General features: G+C 36.5%; 1 protein-coding gene across 1 annotated transcript; it reads left to right on the top strand.

The window, feature by feature from the left end:
• The first annotated feature begins 759 nt into the window (after positions 1 to 759).
• LOC111339017 (carbonic anhydrase 2) lies at positions 760 to 6,387 on the top strand. The gene is made up of 8 exons (XM_088725755.1): positions 760 to 2,105; positions 3,052 to 3,117; positions 3,444 to 3,488; positions 3,837 to 4,165; positions 4,555 to 4,614; positions 4,873 to 4,939; positions 5,467 to 5,657; positions 6,234 to 6,387. The coding sequence occupies exons 2-8, from the start codon at positions 3,054 to 3,056 to the stop codon at positions 6,348 to 6,350; spliced, it is 873 nt and encodes a 290-aa protein (XP_088581881.1). The 5' UTR covers positions 760 to 2,105; positions 3,052 to 3,053; the 3' UTR covers positions 6,351 to 6,387.
• Positions 6,388 to 15,740: the final 9,353 nt, after the last annotated feature.

Here is a 15,740-nt window from a genome sequence, read left to right as displayed (position 1 = left end):
TATGACATCTGTCTGTATGCCGGCATCAAGGAATTTTGCAGTAGAGTGCAAAAATTAAAGAAGCTGTGTGTCACATGATCGATGCTGCCTAAATCCATGCTAATTAACGTTTAAAAATTCCAAGACATGATGATACAATCTTGTGTGGACATGTCTTACGAGGACTTTAGACAGTATATAGGTAGTAAAGTAATTCCACGATAGCAATACCTAGGTAAACTTTCTCGGTTCAGATGATTCTTCTCCGAAATTTGTAGTACTGCTCAGGGGAAAACATTTGAGCACTGTGTTAAAGAATCATTCAGGTGTTGTTAGGTGTGGGCAGTATAATGTCAGGTCTGATAGATCTTGATGCTCATATACTGATATCTGCACATTTAATGATATTATGAAATATGATGTTGATGATAATTCAAATGGTTGTTTTGAAGTAAGCTATATTTTCAGTGTCGGCTGATCGATCGCGTGGTAGATAGCTGTTTCTAAGGTCTGGTTTCATATCTTGCGAAAAAAGCCTGGCGATCGTCGATTTCAGGACTTCTAGAACTATTTCAGATTTTGCCGATATATCGTGAGATGGATAATTGTGAATCGCAAGTTCTGTAGCCAAGCAACTAAAGGATTGGTAGCGAGTTAAAACTATCGCTGACTACCCCGACAGTAAAAACTAAGGGGTTTCATAGATTTCAAATGATCGCCAATCATCGCCGAAATCTGGGTCGATGAAACACCTCAATAATTTTTCTCATTTGATGCCGACCATTCTGGGCAATAAGGGATGCTTGAGATATCGAGTGTTAACTTGATTCGTTGGAAACCCTGGCACGATCTGGTCATAAGGGAATCCCTTTGCACCTTTTAATTTTCCCGACACATGAAAACAAGTCTTTTTTCAAGGTTCAAGATAAATTTAGACTCGAAATAAAATCTAATCTCTAGGTAGAAAGCTAGGTATACATTTCTAAGGTTTGCCATTCTTCTCTCATAATATTATAGTATTTTAGCGAGGTGTATCATTGCTTGATACTGTCGTTTGTTTATAGTCTTTGGTCGAGACATATTTTCAAAACACAATTTTAAGTCTTTCAACTTTAAAATCAAGTTGTTCTCTTCTTCCAGACATAAGGTGCTTTTTCTTACATGCACCCGATAAATACGGAAATATACAGAATTATGTAAGGTAAAATCTTATGATATCTGCTTCAGTCTGAAAGTTGATATCTATGCTGGGCTACAATTTTTACTTTCTCTTAGCTCCTGGGGTATATGAAAAAAAAATAAAGAAACTAAGGTGGACTTTGTAAGAATTACACCAGGAATAAATTGATCCATTTAAAATTCAGCCTTTTGCACTGCTTTTTTGAAAATTTGTATCCCGCAATAGTTCCTTGTTTTTTTTAGACGATATTTAGTTGGAAGTTCTAAAGTTGTATTGCCAAGGTCGTTCGTTTCCTATCAAATTGAATAAATATTGGGTAGTATAAATATCAGACTGAATATTCCTGAATACTTTGTCCTGACGTAATATCTCTCATAACTGCTCTCCAAAATATGAAGAAATATCAGTCTCGTTTAGCTTTGTTCAAATAATCAATAAACCACCATGACTCGATTTCATGCTTTTTTATTACCTGTTATTATTTTTTCCGCAATTTTGCCGTTTTTGGTATGGTAGAGATGATAAAGCGTATAAAACAGAGTAAAATTTCAACTGAGCCTTACATTAAATTACATCAGAATATATTTGTACTTTTATCATTATATCTATTTATTTCGTTTATACAATATTGATCTCATTAATTTTCTGTATATTTTCTGTAACCATGGTTACCGATTCATGATCACTACAAGTGACAAAAATATTAGACTGATTCTGTTAAATATCAGGTTTACGTGGTAAATCATGGCTTATTTTGATTCTCCTGAGGATAAGTATGATTATATTAGATATTAGGCCAATACCACTTAATCTTAGTGAAGTAATTATCGCCTATTTTGATACTCCCGGCTAAGTATTTAAACCTCCCTGATCTCTGAACTTTACTAAGTTACCTCTGGTACAGAGACGAAGCTTAACTACTAAGTGGAGACCAAAATCGACCTCGGTAAGTCATTTGTGATTTTGCTATCAAGTTACTAGAACTGTGTTTTTGTTATTAGCCTACCTCTTCACTTTTTCATGCAGGTGCATTTAGAAGGTTTTTTGAGTGCTCTAGAACAATCCACGAAGAAACAGAAGTTAATACCCCTTTTGCATCAAAGCTTAAACATGTTTTAAAGGTCTTAAAATGATTGAGAAGAATGTGCTACCTTTCTATAACATCAGGAAAAGGTTAGATATTCTAGTCTTCTCGGAGAGGGACGAATAAATGGAGGTCCCGTCTCCTACAGGGTTAGGGTTAGGAGACGTTAATTTCCTACGCACGAGATTACTATGTGATGGATGTCCTCCCCTGGGGTAGGATGGGTGGGATTTATTGGGTAGACTACTCGCATGGTTCGCATATGTTCCGTTCTAGTCCTACCCTACTGCGGTAATGCCTTGAAAATTGTTAGAAAAGAAAAAAAGAAAAGTTTTTTACTTCATTGAAGCTGCTTATCCGATGAATATCGGCTTGACATGTAAACAAAATCAGGTTAGCATTTGATTAAATCTAATCAAAAATTCAGTTTCCAGTTCTCTTTGTCCGATTTTCATTCAGTTGAACCCAGTTTAATTGTTGGCAGATGGATGTATGTTACGGAGAATATTTCTTTCATCTCATGCTGTGCAGAAACGTTCTAAGATACATGTAATTTGCTCGTGTCATGTATTTCGATTTTAAAGGTGATCACTCAATTGGAGTTTTCCCATAGATAGTGGATCGTATAAACAAAAATTTGAGGAATTTTTTCAATCAGTCAGAAAGGCTCGATCCGTAAAAGTGAACCTTTGTTTTCAAATTTGCTGATATTCTGTGGATGGCCTGAAGTAAAGACAAGCAATAACCTAAAGTAATGTTTTACGAAAAATATTTGCACAATTATTCTATACTTTAATTTTCTTTGAAGGAATGTTGCTGTTACTGTTGTTGCTATCAGCTTTTGGTGTGGCAGTGGGCAACCAATGCGAAGAACGTGAGTACCAGGATATTTTAAGACCAAACTTTTAGAATTTGCTTTACATTAAAGTGATAATACAAACTCTGAAATTCAATAGCGCGGGTTATGTTTGCCAAAGACATATTTTTAGCCCCTCTTGTACGTCAATTCGTGGCTGTGGCAAAAAAGAAGGAAAGAATAAAGAAAAAAGAAAATCCAAGGCGAAAACCGCTGAAAAAATATCTGGCAGATGCTACAGATGTCGATACATTGTGCCTCTTCATTTCTTACTTCCTTTTGCCCCTCCAGAATAAATGAAGCGTAACTTCTTCTAACTTCTTTTCGCTTCTTATTTCTTACAGTGCAAGATGGTGAATTTTTCAGCTACGGAGAAACTACTTCAGAAGGTATTCCTTTTTCTGGCATAGATTTTGGCATGGATTTTGAAGCAGTTAAGAATATACCTTAGGAAATTTAACATTATACATACTTCCCTATTGGGGGTTACCCGTCACCCCCTCCCCCGTCCCCACTCCCCCTTCTCTATTTTTAGGCATTTGTTCTGGTTTCCCTGACAGTACTCCAGTACTCATTTATGTTCCCAGTGGGAGAGAGTAGAAGTACCTTGAGTGTTTAGGTTCTTTACCAAGAACACAAGAGCCTTAAAACGCCTTGAAAAGTAAAAATCTATGAACACTTCGTAGCAGCTGAGACAGAAGTTAAGATATCCCTGGACTTTCTTCATTTCTTGTTAGCTCCTGGTCCGTCAGATTGGTATAAAAAATGGAGGCAATGTGGTGGTAATCGGCAATCTCCGATCAACATCGACACGAGTCGGGTGAGGCACAGACATTTCCGAACTCTGAAAATAGAATTCGACAGACTGGGCGGCCTGGTCAGTGGGGAGTTAAAAAACAATGGAAACGCTCCCACTTTTTTCGTAGACAAGCACAAGGGAACAGCGAGACTCAAAGGAAGTCGTCTTTCAGACACATACGTGCTTACTAATTTCCACGTGCATTTCGGATGTGAAAACGACCGGGGATCAGAGCACACTCGTAATGGCCACCGTTTTGCTGCTGAGGTAATATGATGCAACTCTTGATTTCTTTCCAAGGAGTTTTTTTTTTTTTTTAATTTTTGGTTTAAGGTTTTTTTTTCGGCTTCGAGGTATCCCTCCATCAGATCACACAAATCAACTGTTCCCTTACTTGAAAGAAGAGAGGACTGGGGAAAAAAAAAAAAAAGATCACATATGCATTGAGGTTGAAGGTAGAATAATTAACCTCTTTTGTTTTGAATACCCTAATCCTCGGAGCCATGTTAGAATTTCGATACATCGAAAATGGCCTTCTAAAAGTAACACTTTCCTTGCATTTTTTTCCAGTTGCAATAATACTCAATTTAGACTCGTACTTCGAACCAATGAATACTAAGGAGAAATCAACTCCTCAACTTTGACTTTCCTTTCAGATTCATTTTGTGTTTGAGGATTCAAGAGGACGGTTTGCAGTCGTAGCTGTATGGCTCAGGGTAAATACTGATAATTATTATTCTTGTTTACCCTAGTGTTTAATGGTTTGAATTAGCGTTAGTGCCATGCGTTAGGTTTCATTTCCTCCTCTTTTCTTTTTGCATTGATGACCCTTTTGTCCGAAAATAAACGGGGACTACGTTCTAAGACTGATTTATATGCTCACAAAGTAATGTATCGTCTGAGAATAGCTGTAAAGCATGAGTTGGAATTATGTGTCTCATATTGTTCGTTTTCTTGGATGATGTTTTTGTCAGGCTTCTAAAAATGAAAACACTATTCTGGGAAGGTTGGCAAATCAGATGCACAAGATTATTGATGTTGGTAAGTTAGCTAAGCTGGGTAATGTAGTAAGCATATTGCTAACTCCCGTGAGTGACAAGGAAGGAATTTCTCATTAAAATATCAGGACAATATCAAGCTGACCGAGCGTTGAGAACAAAGAAAATATCCGTAAGGGATCATTGATTGATCCAATACTAAACTCACCGAGCTTAAATCATGTTCGAATTGTATGGCAGACAGCAAGCAGAATTGCTAATGAGATCTTGTGGTATATCTGGCGTATATCAGCAGCTCTGCAAGTTTTTCTTCTCTTCGCTTTCATCATAAGCGACATTTTTAGAACTTTTCAACATCCAATGATGAAATACTTTGAAAAAATGCAAAGATACGTTTTGAGTGAGAATGACAATGTAGATTTTTTCACAAACCTCTTGTATGGTTGCTCTTCTTTGCATCTGTGTAATCACCACCTCTTTTGGTGTCGTGCTTTTGGTGTCAAAGAAATGGTGACCGCTCCAAGTGTAAGAAAAAATTCACAAATTTCAAAAATTCTTTTAATTTTACAGACGAGTCTGCGAAGATAAGGAGGGCGATCGGAATTCGCTTGATGCGCCTTATACCACACAAAAGTCGGAAGCACAAGACATTGGTACTGTCAAATTATTTCCACTACGTTGGCTCCCTCACTACTCCTCCTTGTTGCGAAGGCGTGATGTGGTTTGTCTTGCGACGAACAGTTCCTATAACGGACTATCAGGTAATTATCAACTAGGAAGGGCGGATCTGGAAATTTTTGAGGGGGAGGTCCAAACTTTGATCGAGAAAGGAGTTAATTTTTTCAACATAGCCGAATAAGACTCAACGACTTGATAATATTAAGTAGTAACATACGATCCTGTCATAGCGAGAACTTTTATTTCAGACAAGTGAAAATACAGACAGGCCTCATAAGGGGGAGGGGAGGAAAAAAGGGATCCTGGTCCCTTGGCTCCTCCCCCTCCCCGCGGGATGCCTGTTGTTATCCACGAATTAGAACAAACCCAAGTTAATACATAAGGAATCAAACCTCAAACCTTTGGAATCATATTTTTTTCTTCATCCAGTGCTTATCACAGGACAAAAAAAGTAACATTTCTCTATTCCATTACCGAACCCAAAACTTACCATCTTTCTTGTTTTAGCAACTTGTTAGTTTTGCAATTAACCGGTTGATAGAAGGATAGACATAGCCAATCCATTCTAGCTGAAAGCAGCATCTCTGGGTTAATTACTGGTCGAAATGGATATTACGAAGGAGTTGACGATTCACTGTCTTGGTTTGTTTCGTTTTTAGCTGTCGCAGTTCAGAGTGTTAGAGGGTCGTTTTCCCAAGGACCCCCCGCACATGTGTGACAACTTCAGACCACTTCAGCCGCTCAATCGCCGCTATGTATTTTCTGTTACTAATTAATCGGTTGCTGAGCGACAAAACAAACTAATAAAGTCAACAAGAAATGAAAAATTGCGTCAATTTTGATTACATTTTACTTGCATTTTACTTGCATTTTACGTGAGCCTTTTCTTAAGCTGGAGATGAAGAGAAAGTTCCCTCTACTCAGCCCTCGTCAACAACTAATATATTTCGTCAATTATTTCATGAAAGTCCCGATAAAAGTGAGAACAATTTCGGCTTAACGTTCAATCCAAGTTTTTCTTATGATTCTGATCGACCACATCTCTTTATCGATGCAGTAACATCGTGATAAGCGGTATGGGTGATTAGCTTTCCGTTGTAGAAAAAAAAAACCGTGCTGGCGCCTTCTGTGACTAGAATAAATCTATTTGTTTTAGAATATATATTTTTGCGCTGGGATATGTATTTCTCACACACCCCTGGGAGCCATGTCAAGCCAACCACCGCAACGCCTTACACATCACATGACCTTAACCCATCCTCAGGCCCCAGCGGTGTGTGAGAAAAACATTTTCCACTTATTTCGTTCACTCAGCCAGTGGAAAATCACCCTTTTCCATAAATAATTTGGATATAACTTTGACAGCAATTTGGAATGAATGTGTACGAATAAATGTTCTCAAAGACTAACAAAATCGCATAAGTCCGTAGCGTGAACGCTTTATGTGAACTTTTATTTATCCCATGGCATTATGTATTGATGTTATTCATTCAAAAGTATCGAGACAGGTGACGCAGAGACATCAGGCGTGAACTACGTGCCTAAACTACGTGCCTATACTACGTGCCTATACTACGTGCCTATACTACGTGCCTATACTACGTGCCTATACTACGTGCCTAAACTACGTGCCTAAACTACGTGCCTAAACTACTTACCTAACTTGTTTAAAATATGTTAAACTTCGACAAAAAATGTTTAACTTCTTCAAAAACCATCAGGCTTCAGAGGAAAAAAACAGCTCTCTTGTACTTTTAAGTCTGAGCAATTCAAAAAGTGTTATTCAGTGTCTGAGTCACTTATATTGTTTGAATTCCTCAGCAGGTTTGTAACTTTCGATTTCGTCGGCAATTTCTTTCTCAAGACAGCACTTTTTTTCCCAAAAAGACAAACAGAAAGAAGCGCTTTTTGACCATTGTTTTCGCTCATACTTTGATTGAGTCTTAACGCCTGTCAGGTCTTTCAAAGGTGTGTTTGAATACCTCTCGGGGTGCTTTTGTGAATCCACCAATCTGAAGTACCTTGAGGTACCGTCATTCATATCAAAAACGTTGCTATCATTAACATAATCATTTAACCAGACTCAAGAGGAGACGTACTGCGTCCAAGAATCATGAAAGTGATGCCAAGTGTGGGCGTAATATATTATGTTTACGTCAATAGATATTGATGCCTGTTTGGAAATGTGATATCGACATTTGCGAACTACAGGATTTCATTGATATTATCATCATTACTATGGCGGTATAAAACTTCTGAATGCCCACATCCTAAGCTCTAAAAATACGCTGAAACCTAAATTGTTAAAAAAAATGTAGACCTCCTAAGATTCTTGCTTATGAAAATGGGAAAAGTTCCTAATGACTGGACCACAAAACATTATCCTTATACAGTGTGTTAATATGAATCTATATTATGAAACTACTGTTACGCTTAAAGTCTTCACCGAACGAGCGATTTGAAGTGGACTGGTTAGGATGGACTTTTGCATCTGGAAAGCTAATGATCTACCAGAGTCTCCCACAGTATCTTTAATATTATTTTTTTTTTATTACTATTATAATTACTATCATTGTTATAGTTAGTTAATTATCTTCCTTTTATTTCTGAAAACAACGTTATGTTTTCGCCCAAGAACATAACTTTGTTAATACTGCTCTAGAAAGAAGCCAATTCGATTGGGAGTACAGAATTCTGATCAGCGGGGTTAACGGTGCTTTGTGGTTGAAATCCATCATGACTTCCCTAGCGTCAAAAAATAAACTGATTAAATTGCTATGAAACAAGTTGACGTTTTCAGGTACTAGCCAACTGAATGAGTGAAATTGACGGCCTCTGTTACTGATGAGGTTTTAGTAAAATAACCCTTTCAAGACTTAAAGTCGTAGCCTATTCATAAATACATTAATAGAGTCACCGCTAGCGCGCTCAATGAAAAGGGAAAAGAATATTCGATGAACTTGCGCTAGACTACGTGAAGTGTATCATTGCTTTACGTTGTCCTTTATCATCATCTTTGATCAAAACGCACTTACTAAACACAGTATTTCAAGAGTCTTTATTTTAATAAAAGATTTCTGCCGGCTGCCAGACAATATCCGGTTTTTTTTTACTCTAAAAATATCAAACAATACCCGGACAATACAGAATATATAAAATGTAGAATCTCACGGTATCTGTTTCGTTCTTAAAATATACAAGCATATATGTACTTTCTTTTGACTCTCAAGGCGCATGATAGAGACTATTAAGTATTTAAGACCACAGTAATAGACTGAACTAGAGATAGATCCATTCATCTAAACTTTAGCATTTTGTCGGCCATTTTGTAATTTTGTAACCCGTATAGTTCCTTGATTTCTTTCGGACATCTTCACTCAGAAGCTAATACAGTTTATGTAATCAAGGCCGGCAATTTGATATCCTTAAATAATACTGATACCACTAAATATCTGTTTCATGACGTATTCATTACCTATCTATTTTTCCGTTTAAACGATATTGATCTCATTAATTTTCTGTGTAAGTTCTGTAACCAAGGCCATCAATTCATAATCAGTATCAAGGAACAAAAATAATAGACTGACTCTGTTAAATATCAGATTTATGAGGTAAATCGTGGCTTATTTTGATACTCTCGAGGATGATCATCAAATAACATTAGATGCTAGAATAATACTTCTAATCTTAGTGAAGTAGTTTTCGCCTATTTTGATACTCTCGGATAAGTATATAAACATCCCTGATCCCTAAAATTCATCGAGTTACTTCTGGTACAGAGACAAAGCTTAGCTACTAGGTGGAGCCCAAAATCGACCTCGGTAAGTCATTAGCGATTAAACAACAAGTAACTGACTATTTGGCATCGTTATTGGTTGATATGTTTTACTTTTTGGTAATGCAGCAATTAAGATATTAAGATGTTTTATGTCTTGTTAAGTAATCCGCCAAAACCCAGTAGTTAAGTCTATTACAATTTTTTTTTTCGCAAGCACATTGAAACTATGAGTACTCTAGATTTCTTGTAGCGGCCGACCCAAGCGAAGCAAAATTTCGACGACAACTATGAGTTTCACAAATGAAGACACTATGAAGCGCGGATATATTTTACAGACAAGCCTTGAATCGTTTTATTTAACGTAGTCGTGGTATCCAAGTACTTATCGTAAACTGAAATATGAAGTTATAAGGAAGAAGCTAAGCTAAATGCGAATAGACAAACCAACATTCCAAACATTCCGATATAAAAGCAAGATGCAAAGCTAGCTAAAAACTCAAACAAACTCACAGAAGAACTATATATCAGCTCAAGGAAAGGAACATTAGCACTTATATAACAGTCCCGCTTGTAAGAATTGAACCAAAACAAACTTCAATATAAGTTAGGTATTCGGAAGCGAAACGGGAATTCCAAACAGACACTTACTCTAACACAGAAAACTGTCTTACGGCAAACGACAACAACCAAACGATAAACTAAAACAAACTTGAACTACTCTTCTCTAAAAATTGCACACGTCTAGATTAAAAAGGGTCCGCGTGATTTGCTTACGAGATTACTTCGTAATCTCAAAGCACGCGCACGCGAGTCGCGCGCGCACAAGTTTGTTAACGTCTTCTTAAGGAGGCTCGAAAGGGTTTTTTTGACCGCGGGGAGAATGGATTCCAAGATACACGCAAGCTTAGTACTCGCCAGAGAAATAAGCGATGGCGCGCGCGATCAGATCCGCGGCCTAGTTGTAAACAAACATGGCCGCCATGAGCGTTTCAAAATTGCCGGGTACCTCTAGCTCTATTGTTTCCAGCGGAAGTGGTTATTTGAGAAACAAAAATGGAAAGTTTACTTCTTGAAAGCAGGTAGGAAAATGTTCGGATGGCATGGTTCTTGCCGAAAGTGGTCAAAAAATTTTCATTTAACAAGCTAAAGGAGGATGGTGAAGTCGACACCCCATCAATAAAGTCGTGTCGAGTGCATTCGGTAGGTCTTACTTTGTTCCGCGAGAAATTTAAGTGGATACCTCTGAGTGCTACGATTTGTTTCGCATTGTATTTGACTCATAATAAAATGAAATGACCGAGAACTTTCCTAAACAACTCACTGGAAGATGAAAAGGAAAATGAAATCATTGTTGGATCCAGGATTGTAAACATTGACAGTTTTATGAACAGAAATGGAGAAGTGGAAATGTTGCTATAAAAATAAACATAATTTTCAGTAAACAAAGGATCGTAAAAATGTAAATGAGACTTTAAATTAATTCTAATTCAACAACAGACGGTAAAAGTAAAATAAAATATTCATCTTAAACTTGTTAGAAAGATTGTTGATATTTCCCTCGATAACCTGTAAATTACAACTACGAAAAGGCAAACTCGCATTTGTTAAGAAAGGATTGCAAAATTTGTTTTGTTTTCCATTTAAAATGGAATGATGAAAGTTCACGGTTATAGCAGTGGCAAAGAGAAAAAAAAAGAAAAATGAAGCCAAGTCTTGTTCATACCTCTAGTACCTCGCAAATTAAAGAAATTCGCGAAATCTGCGACGACCAACAAATTACTGACGTTTACGAAACCCCAATTTCCACTGAGTTTGTCGCTCATGACAATCTGGAAGACGTTAAAGCAAATTCTTTTCACTAAAAATTATTTTCACTCCTCCACTTCAAATTGCACTTGAACAATAATTATATCGGTCAATCATAGTAAATGCATGTGCATCGCTGAATGAGGCCTTCGATCAAGCCATCTTCTCGGAACAACGACAAGATACCATCCAGACGTTCGATAGAAAGCTTCATCTTTCGACAAACATGGTCCAGAAGCTGGCAGATGCTTGTTTGTCTCATGTTACACGACAATCTGTGTACGAGAAACTCAACATTACCGGCCTCAATGGAGTACTGGTATTGGCGCCATCTGCAAAATCAACTTGTCATCATATATCGAACTCCGCTGGAGAATTCTCTCCGGAGTTCATTTCCAACTGTCGTAACAGTAAGCAGTCTGAGTCTTAAATGATGACTTATTTTTCAGGAAGGTGTAAAATTACAAAACAATGTGAATCCATCTTCAGGATGAACGATTTTTTCCGCTCTGAGGGCATCCATCGATTAATCGCGCGGACACGAACTCGTCCTCGCGAAAATGAGCCTGTGAGTCAGCGGTATAGTTAAAAACGCGTGACCGGATATAAAAGTGTAAGCTAGAATTGCAAAAACCGGAAATAAACCATGCTAAGTTGATGAACTAATATCTCGAAAATTAGTTCGGTGACCTACCCTGATTTTTTGTATACAAATTATTTACATCATTACGCATTTCTAAAGAAAATTTGAAAAAAATCCATCTAGTGGAAATTTTTTTACATTTTAAAACAGCATTTTCCTAAATAATTCAAGTTCTACTAGGTAGTTTTTTTTTATATCACGTACACAGGTAGAGAATGTGATGACGTTTAAGAAATTTAAAAAAAAAAATTAGGTCACCGACTTGGTTTTTGAGATATCTTTCAAAAACTGAGTTTTAGAGGGTCTTTTAGCACTACTGTACTGTTGCCATGGCAACAGATAATGCTTGACGAACCCCCTTAAAAGATTGCCCTAACATAGTGTTATGCATATGTCGATTTATTATCCTGATGATAAGTTTGACAGTCCTGATATCTTTTACTGATTGGCGCTTGCTGTTAATTGTTGAAAACTCTTTCGAGCCTCCTTAACAGCAGGCAAAAAGCGTGGCAGCCGTTACATTTCTAACTAAAAGAGGACGGCGACTGAACTAAAATGATATCGTTTCCATACTTCGTTTGTGTAGCTCTTGCCGGCGGAAGATAAAGCTACTGATTTCTGAAAGGTGTGTAAGTGAATTTGCAACAAAGAGTGGAAAATTCTGATGACTCGAGATCTGATCTCTGATAGTAGTTCAAGCAGCTGATTCTTTTTTGTTTCACAAAACTATATACGACTACCCAAACATAATTAACAATTATTCCACGAGCGCGCGTTGGATATGAGGCGATAGATAGCCAACAAGGCGCGTAGCGCCGAGTTGGCTATAATCATCTCATATCCAACAAGCGTGAGTGGAATAACTGTTTTATTAAAAACTCCCCCAAGAAATTATTATTTTGTAAGAAAAAACAGGATTTTTAGCTCCCTTTTGATTTTAAGCTGACGTGTACGCTTGCCATATTTGTAGATTATGGTATATTGGCTCATATACCATAATGGCTAAGCCAATAAAAAGTCTTGAATTGCATTATCCAATGATCCAGTTTTTAATAATATTATTTATCAAAAACTGGATCATTGGATAATGCAATTCAAGAATTTTTATTGGCTTAGCCATTATGGTATATCAGCCAATATACCATAATCTGTACTTTGGAACATCCGGTTTCTTCCTACCAAATAAAGTCGAGAAGATTTGTTTAATATCTTGGGGGCTTTTTTTTTCGAATGACACTAGATTTTGTTAGACATTTAAGAATATTAAATATTAGCGAGAAAAACACACAACGTTTCGATGACTCCATGTCATCATTCTCAAGTGAGAAGAGAATAAAAATGAATAGTTCATTTATACCGTACGAAGGTGACAAACGTAAAATGTTTAAAATTTTTAATAAAACAATTATTCCACTCGCGCTTGTTGGATATGGGGTGATTATAACCAACTCGGCGCTACGTGCCTCGTTGGCTATCTATCATCTCATATCCAACGCGCGCGCGTGGAATAATTGTTAAATATGAGTCTTCTAAAATGACAGAAACTAGCGAAAAGCAAAACCAATCTTGGGAATCAAATTAATAGTGTCCGTGATACAATCAAGAAAAATGACATCAGTCATAAGGCAAGTCAAGAATCATTTTCAAATTTATTCAAACCAATAACTGGCAAATTAGATGAAGTCATTGACAGTACTTTGAATGTAACTCCAATCAGAAAACGACAAAGAAGAAAAGGTGAAACTCCTGATTATAACATTCCCATTGAAGACGAGGTACCAGACATGAACCTTGGTGATCTTTTTGATGAAACAGTTTTACCACAAAATGATAAACAGATTGTACCCAAACCTCCATCATAGAAAGATTCATTACAAGACATATACTGGGGCGGATCTAGGATTTACTCAAGGGGGGTTCGGAGAATTGTTCCCCTTCTGAGGTGTCCAAGATTTTGAAAATTAGGTCTTCGGAAACATGATTTCCAGCGTTCTGAGGGAAAATTTGGGGGGTTCGACTGAACCACCCGAACTACCCCTGGATCCGCCCCAGATATATGTTGATCCACAATACTTTAAGGAACAACCAGATGAATTACCTCCTGAATACGATGAAGATGAAGTCCCAGATTATGAAATAGATGATGAGGATATGCAAAAAGACATTCTCAATAAGCTTCAACTTCAAGATTAAGGAAATGTTGATAAGATTCTTGCTCAAGAACAAATGAACCCACAAAGATCCAAAAAGTATTTCAAAAAGGTCGTTGAAGAAGCAAAGGTAGAGCGAAATCGACTTAAAGGTTACAAAGCAAACATTACCAAAGACTATAATAAGGGGAAAATATCTTCAGCAGAAAGACAATTAGCTATGAAGCGATTGAATGATGCAAGAGGAGTATTAAGTCAGTATATAAAACATTACGAAACAAGAATGAAAACAATGACTGGAAGTGGTTTGAGAAAACAAAAAGGAGGTAATGTTGTGTTTTTTTAATGATCCCAAATAGCTTTTGAAAAAACTTGAACTCATTAGTGGTGAAATGACAGCTGGCAATACTAGTATCAAAATGAGAAACACAGGTCAAGCCATTCTTGATACTCTTCTGTGGATGTCAATGATCAATAAGAGCCAATACAAAAAAAATTGTCAATAATTATTTCCAGATATAATGTAATTATAATACTGATATAACGGAAAGAGAAATAGTTTTAACATCTTACAAAAACAAATCTGGGAAAAACAAACCATCAGATTTTACAACTCAATTTGTTCAGCTTATAACTCTTGACGAAAATAATCAGTATGTTATTGGCCTTAACAGAATTTTAAACATGAGTTTCACATGGTTTAATGTTAATAGATCACTAAAGAACCAGAAGCTCAAATATAGTAAAAATAACGGCACATCTTTCATCGAAATCACTCTATCAGCTGGTGTATGGAATTATAACAATTTCAACAATTACATTAAATCTCAAACAAAAGATGGTAGTAATTATCCCATAACATTAGAATTTGACGATACAATTTTTCGAGTGGAAATAACACTGGCTGAAAATTATCAGCTTGATTTTCGAGAGAGTATCTTCAATGAGCTTATTGGATTCAACAAAGTGCTTCTCAAATCTGGAACCCATGTTGGCCCAAAAATTCCCAATTTATCTCAAGACACCGATCTTCTAAATATTCATTGTGATCTAGTTGATGAGAGTATGGTAGATGGTCAAGAAACAGACATACTTTACAGACTTAGTACAAGTGTACTCAAGCCATCATATAGTTTCACTCCTGAGAGTCATTATTAATCCAATCAACAAAAACAAAATATCAAGCATTCGTGTCTATATAACAGACGGAAAACGATTATTGATTTGAATGGACAAGACACAGCTTTTCCATTGCTATTGAAGTGACACAATTAATATAACTGATTAATATAATGAGATCTATAGAGTTCAAAAGAATTTATCATCCAAAATTAGGACGTTTTGTTTATAAGCACAAGGGATCGGGTATCATTGTTGACAATTTATTTAAACCAATAAAAAGTATCTTCAAATCAGTTGCAAAACCATTTGCTGAAAGAGCTCCTGATGCTGGTGTTTCACATGATGGAGAACGTCTTGGAAAAGCTGTTTCTCAAAAATTTGGTGATTATATAATGCAAAAATTACACAAAATGTAAAATAACAAAACTCCATCAAAAAGTCCTGCCAAGATGAAACCAAAACAACAAGAAGAATCAACAGACATGATTCTCATTCTGTTGATAAGTGGTAATGGTATCAGACGGTAAAATAATCTAATATAAATGTAATTCAGAACAGATCAGTTTTTTACAACGAAATGAATTAGTAAAAATCCAACTTGATGATGTTATTCGTAACCCAGCTGATGATCAAGAACAATGTAACACCAGTTACAAATTCATAGTCA

This window comes from Stylophora pistillata, chromosome 6 (assembly GCF_964205215.1).
Source record: "Stylophora pistillata chromosome 6, jaStyPist1.2, whole genome shotgun sequence".
Classification (NCBI taxonomy): Eukaryota; Metazoa; Cnidaria; class Anthozoa; order Scleractinia; family Pocilloporidae; genus Stylophora; species Stylophora pistillata.
Note: the sequence above shows the minus strand (reverse complement) of the source record. Positions and strands in the feature narration are given on the sequence as shown.